The following is a 6,724-nucleotide window of genomic DNA, read 5'->3' as shown; positions in this document are numbered from 1 at the left end:
GACCTGAAAGACAGAACTAATTTGCATGGCAAGCAGCAATCCACGTGGACACTTTTATCATTTATGCAGACATCCACAAACCAAATGGTTCACAAGAAAATTTCAGAAGATATGATGAGAAGAAAGAGAAGAACTGACGCCAATAGAGATAATAAAGATGCATTCCATATTTCCATTTGCTGATGACTACCGTGAGTGATGCAATTGAGAATGGACAATCAACGCAGTTGCACTGGCTTAATTGGTGGAAAGGATTGTACAGTATTTGTAGTAGTTTGATGATTGTTTTCTTTGGTTGTAACCTCTACTGTACAATATATTTTTTTTATTTGAAAAATGCACATGGTTTACTCTCGCTCCTTTTCTCCGATGATTTCCTGCTCTGCAGCCTTGCTGATAAAATTGTTTCCTCCTTTGCAGCCATGTAGAGAAGAAACACCAATCAATCCTCTATGACTGCACTATATACTGAAAAATAAGTTATCAGTAGTACACTCCAATACAAAAGCTACTTATTTTCTATCACTAGTCATTTTTTCTCGGATTTTCATCAGGCACTAGTCATTTTTTCTCGGATTATCGTCAGGACAGCTCCTGCAAACTAAATTATATAGATATACTCATATACATCCATCACAGATTCACAGGCTTCAGGTCCAAATCACGTAGCATACATGGATCGTTTACGGTCTAAAGGGAGGAAAGCTATTTGAAGAAAATCAGGGCGTATGGGAGGGACGGACAAGGCGACTGCGCCGACACCAGTTGAGGCATACGGGGCGCAGAACGAAGCAACTGCACTAGCAGATGAGGGGGTGGTAGGACGGTGGCGGACAACGAAGGAAGCATGGTGGTGGACAACGAAGGCAGCATCGGCGGCAGTTTGGTGGATGGGGGTGTGGCGAGCCGGCGATGATAAGGGGGCGTTTCTACGTTGGGAGCCGAGTTCCGGTGTTGACCTCTCCGGGACTGGGAGCTGAGCCGCACGTTGGTCTTTTGGTGGGAGCTGGGCTGAGCCTTTCCCAGGCGGAGGTACGTGCCCTTGAGCAGTCGTTGGATGGACTGAGTCGCCACGCGGCACGATTCTGGAGTATGGTCCGCACGGTGAGTGCTTTGAGACCGTCCGCACCTAATTTTCCCCCCAAAAATAGCTATAGCTTTTCGGGAGAGTGAGAGGAAAAAAGATGGCCTCTACCAAATTAGCATAATCTTCTCCTGCTAATCCCTCGGCACCCTCTCCTGTTTTCCCCTTTGTTCCTCTCGAGATCAAACGCGACCACCACGCCATTGCATCCCATCTCCAATCCCGATCGTGCCGTTGCTCTAGGCCGGGGAGATGAGCTACTGCAATCCCCACGGGGGCCATGCCGGCGGCGCGCCCCCGTCGCCGCCCCCGCCCCCAGGTGACTAGCCGATTCCTCCCAACGCATTTCAGATCCTCGTTGGATTATTGCTATCCATCTCCATGCTCGCTCGTGACCGCCATGCGAGCGGAATCATTTCAAATCCTAACAAGTTGATCGGAAGACGTCGCTGATCGCCGTGTTCGTTCGGAAATGTTGCCGTGTCTTGTGACCTGCCAGGGTACCCGATGGATCCCTACGGCGAGCGCGGGACGGACGAGCACATCCAGCAGCAGCAGCAGCAGCAGCAGCACGGGACGCCGCCGCAGCAACCGGTGTACGGGGAGCGCGGGGTCGACGAGCACCACCACCACCACCACCAATACCATCACCAGCACGGGACGCCTCCGTCGCAGCCCATGTACCCGCCGCCCTACGGGCAGCAGCCGCCGCCGATGTACCCGCCGCCGTACGGGACGCCGCCGCCGATGTACCAGCAGCCGTACGGGCAGCCGCCGCCGCCGATGTACCCGCCGCCGTACGCGCAGCAGCCGCCGCCTCCGCCTCCCCACAGGAGCCACGGCCCTTCGTTCGTGGAAGGATGGTACGTGCCAAAACTTGAAATTTGGAGGAACAGTCATGGTGAACGGTGATCGTGTGCTGTTTGAGCCATCGACAATGACACACCCCCGGACTGTCCATTGGATAGGCCCATGCAGATGCAGAACGAAATAATCAAATAAAGATAGCAATGTCTACCAGATTTCTGTCACTACTCACTAGCAATACGCCATGATCAGCCAAACACGTTTTTCATGCCTGTCACTCCTACAGAGAACCAAAATTTAAACTTAATTTGTGATAGTCATTTGTGAACGGCAATAGGGGTATGCTATGATGCTATCATGGTAATGACGTTTTTGATGATTCAGTAATCAGCTGCAAGCCTGCAACTGCATGCTGTGTTTAATACCGGTGTGGCTTAACATCTGCGTTTTTTTAATTCTTTTCTGTTGCCAGTTGCGCAGGTTTTGCAGCAATCTGTTGCTGCTGCCTCATGGACGCATGCTTCTGACCTGAAGCTCAAGCCATTGCATGCCGTCTTCCTCCCTGGGGTGCCCGTCAGCGAGGGGATCAGAAGGAGGACCATCGCCTCGAGCAGACTAGCTGTTCACTTGATCCCTGAACTGTTCCATCCTCTGCAAATTCCGTTTGCATTTCTACGCCGGGAATCTCGAGGTGCACGCAAGGCTGCCGGCGGATGCGACGACGATCGAGCTCTCATCCTGAAGCTGGCAACGATGCCCTGATGCGTTGTAGATTTTCTTGTACATAGGAATTTGTGAATAAAACACTACAGCAGTGATGCCCGTGTATGATGGTACCGTTGAGCTAGCTTTGCTGGTTGCTGCTGCCTGTACTGTGATCCCGGTTCGCCATCAGCATTTCGTCGAACACCACCGCCACCCGCCCGTCGCCATGTCTGCTGCCAGTCCCTGCTAGCCTTCCTCCTCGCCGCCAACGGCCGCGTGCCGTGCTCCCGCATCACGCGTTGCCGCGGCTGAAGCAACATCAAGAGGGAGCAACGGAGATTGGGTGGCCGCCGCTCCACCCCGCGCCGGCCTTCCTCGCGGAGCAGGAGGGGGCGTGGTTGCTCATCGTCGCTGGCGCCCGCGGGGGCGGAGGAAGCGCGTGTGCTCGACGGTGGGAGCGCTGGCTGTGAAGCAGCGGAGGACGAGAAGGGGGCGGCGGCGCGACCTCGCCGGCGCACAATAGGTTTGCAAAATGCCCCTGGTTTGGATCGCGATTATTAATCGCGATTAGATGTTTTACGAAACACCCCTTATTATTGCATATAGCCCTCTGATTTGGATCGTGATTAATAATCGCGATCCGACTTTTTTTCAATTTACCCCTATATATTTTCATATAGACTCCTGATTTGGATCGCGATTATTATTCGCGATTATTATTTTCATATAAACACTGCAGCAGTGATGCCCGTGTATGATGGGATCTGTTCAATTCTACACTTGAGAGGGTGTTTGGATCCCCGGGCTAAATTTTAGCCCCTGTCACATCAAATGTTTGGACACTAATTAGAGTATTAAACATAGGCTAATTACAAAACCAATTTCACAACCCCTAGGCTAAATCGCGAGACGAATCTATTAAGCCTAATTAGTCCATGATTTGACAATATGGTGCTACAGTAAACATTCGCTAATGATGGATTAATTAGGCTTAATAGATTCGTCTCGCGATTTAGCCTAGGGGTTCTGCAATTAGTTTTGTAATTAGCTCATGTTCAGTCCTCCTAATTAGCATCCGAATATCCGATGTGACACGAACTAAACTTTAGCTCCAGGCCCTTGTTCACTTGGGGAATTTGGGAGGTGCCAAATTACTGTAGCAACACTGTAGCGTTTCGTTTGTATTTGTGAATTATTGTCCAAATATTGACTAATTAGGCTCAAAAGATTCGTCTCGCAAAGTACAACAAAACTGTGCAATTAGTTTTTGATTTCGTCTACATTTAGTACTCCATACATGTACCGCAAGTTTGATGTGATGGGGAATCTTCTTTTTGCATAGTGCAAAAGTTGGGAGTTTGGTGGGAAGTGAACAAGGGCCAGGATCCAAACACTCCCTGACATGCAGAGATCGACCTAATCTCGGCAGAAGGTTCCAGGCTTCCTCATTCAGCAGGCTCTGGCCTAATTTTTCACTGGCACAGCATTTATTCGACACGAGTCGACGAACAACAAGTCAACAACTATTTTTTGTTCAAAAAGAAGGCTGGAGTTGTGTGGGGCCAAGGACCATGATCGGCCCAAGTCAGCTATTTTTTGTTGTCATCGGTTTTTCTCGACAGTCAACTGGGCCAAACAGGCCTCTGACGGCCCAACCCAAGCACGCCGCAGAGCAGCGCATCGTGCGCGTCCATCAACACTTGAGAGCCTCCCGACCGCACGATCGAACCCTGGAACCCTCATCCTCAGCTATATAGGCCGCTCCACCCCGACGCATAAAAACCCTAGACGAAGCCGCGCCGCCAGCCTCTCCACCTCCCTTTCCCCCGGCAGCAGCGCAGCGGCGGCGGCGGCGGCAAGATGGCGGTCGGGAAGAACAAGAGGATCAGCAAAGGGAAGAAGGGTGGAAAGAAGAAGACGTAAGTTTGCTAGCCCTCCCCGTTTCGTTCTTGAGATTGGATCCGTCGCTGTTCATTTCTTCGTTCCTTCAGCTCAGTGCTGGTGCTGTCCTGATTGCGCTTTGGCTCTCTGTCTTGCAGCGTCGATCCCTTCGCCAAGAAGGACTGGTATGACATCAAGGCCCCCTCTGTGTTCTCCGTGCGCAACATCGGGAAGACTCTCGTCTCCAGGACTCAGGGTACCAAGGTTCGTGATCATCTTGCTCTCTAGATCGTCTCGATTTGTACTGCTGCTACGCTCTCTGGTAAAAATTGTGCGAATCTGTTTTTCCTGTGTGGCCGCGGTAGTGCTAGCTTGACAGACAATTCATGCAGTAGCTTAAATGTGCTCGTGCCTTATGTGCGCTTACTCAAGTTGTATTTTAGGACTGTATATTTGCGACTTACGAACTCGTATTAACAAACGAATCGTGTATCATGCTTCTCCTTAGTAAGTGTAGTTCATCTACTCCACTGATGCTAGAGTGTTGACACCTCTTTTTCTAGAGGGATATTGCTGAATTTACTAGAGTTGATAGAATTCTCGTACTGATTGTGCACACACCTTGGTGTCTGATATCTCATCTGATACTATATGTAGTGCATTCATGTTAGTTGGCACCTACTATTGGGAACCGCTCTCTGTGGGAATGATTCTGCTAGTTATGTGTTTTTGGTTCTATATCAATATACTAGTAAGGGTCATTCTGAATTGCTATTGTGATTTTGGGACCTGAACTGTGGATCAAGAGGCTATGAAATTGAAGCTTTGAAACCTTCAGATTCTGTTTTATTGGCTGCTACTATTTGCAATCTTCTGAATGTAGATACAATACTTGTTGGCATAATATGCTGATTCATGCATGTTTTCTGTGGTTTTAGATTGCTTCAGAGGGTCTCAAGCACCGTGTGTTTGAGGTTTCCCTTGCCGATCTTCAGAGTGATGAAGATCAGGCCTACAGGAAGATCCGTCTCCGGGCTGAAGATATCCAGGGTCGTAATGTCCTTACCAACTTCTGGGTAATGATCAGCAGCACATACTTGTTGCCCCTTTCATTGTGTTTGTGTTGTTAACTTGTCCTCTTTGTTTCTTAGGGTATGGATTTTACGACCGACAAGCTTCGGTCCCTGGTCAGGAAATGGCAGACACTGATTGAGGCCCATGTTGATGTGAAGACCACTGACAACTACATGTTGCGGTTGTTTTGCATCGGATTCACAAAGAGGAGACCCAACCAAGTGAAGCGTACCTGCTATGCACAGGCCTCCCAGATCCGTCAGGTAACATCTGTTGTTGCTTATGTAGAAGAGTTCTAAAGCTAGCAATGTCCATGTATCTTTCAAATCAGCCTGAAACTATGTTATCCTGTTTGTCTCACTATACTTGCGCTCTATGTGCAGATCCGCCGGAAGATGGTTGAGATCATGGCCAACCAGGCCTCTACCTGTGACCTGAAGGAGTTGGTGTCTAAGTTTATTCCTGAGGTCATTGGTAAGGAAATTGAAAAGGCTACCTCAAGCATCTTCCCACTGCAGAATGTTTTTATCCGGAAGGTCAAGATCCTCAAGGCCCCCAAGTTTGACCTCGGGAAGCTAATGGAGGTAATTCCTAGTGACAGAGCTATCATGTTTTTTCCAGCCTTTCTGTGGCCTGTCATTCTAACACTTAATATTGCTTCGCAGGTCCATGGTGACTATACCAAGGAGGATGTTGGTGTCAAGCTTGAGAGGCCTGCTGAGGCTGAGGAGGCCGTGGTTGGCCAGGAGGCTGCTGCAGCTGAGTAGGATAGTTAATCATCGTATTTTGCTATATTTGGAAGATATATGTACTGTCACCTGTTGAGGTGTTTATGTGCCTTTCGGAACAATTTGTCTGAGAACCGGTGGGCGGCTTATTTTGGCTATGTGGTAGTTCTTGTCTGAAAACAAGTGTTTAAGTTTATTCGTTTGTGGTTATCTGGATCCTAAGTTTTGGTGTCATCTTCGTGGTGTTCAATTTGTTGCCTGAGGTTTTGTTTGGTGAATTTTGTCCATGATAGGTTCTGCTTGGTGATTCGCGTAGGTGGATTGTTCTTTCTGAGCGGAGATGCTCGATGCTGCCTGTTTTTCAATTTGTTATACTAATGCAAAAGGTTTCAATTTGTTATTTCAATGCAAAAGGAGACTGGCTGATACTGATCCGTTTACAATT

The 6,724-nt window shown here is 48.9% G+C and overlaps 1 protein-coding gene across 1 annotated transcript; it reads left to right on the top strand.

Moving 5' to 3' along the window:
• The first annotated feature begins 4,355 nt into the window (after positions 1–4,355).
• LOC101785511 (40S ribosomal protein S3a) lies at positions 4,356–6,529 on the top strand. Its single transcript, XM_004985262.2, has 6 exons — positions 4,356–4,515; positions 4,636–4,741; positions 5,416–5,553; positions 5,629–5,814; positions 5,935–6,135; positions 6,217–6,529. The coding sequence occupies exons 1-6, from the start codon at positions 4,457–4,459 to the stop codon at positions 6,316–6,318; spliced, it is 792 nt and encodes a 263-aa protein (XP_004985319.1). The 5' UTR covers positions 4,356–4,456; the 3' UTR covers positions 6,319–6,529.
• Positions 6,530–6,724: the final 195 nt, after the last annotated feature.

The sequence above is a fragment of the Setaria italica genome, chromosome IX (genome assembly GCF_000263155.2).
Source record: "Setaria italica strain Yugu1 chromosome IX, Setaria_italica_v2.0, whole genome shotgun sequence".
NCBI classification, from domain to species: domain Eukaryota; kingdom Viridiplantae; phylum Streptophyta; class Magnoliopsida; order Poales; family Poaceae; genus Setaria; species Setaria italica.
The sequence above is the reverse complement of the archived record's forward strand: the minus strand, read 5'-3'. Positions and strand labels throughout refer to the sequence as shown.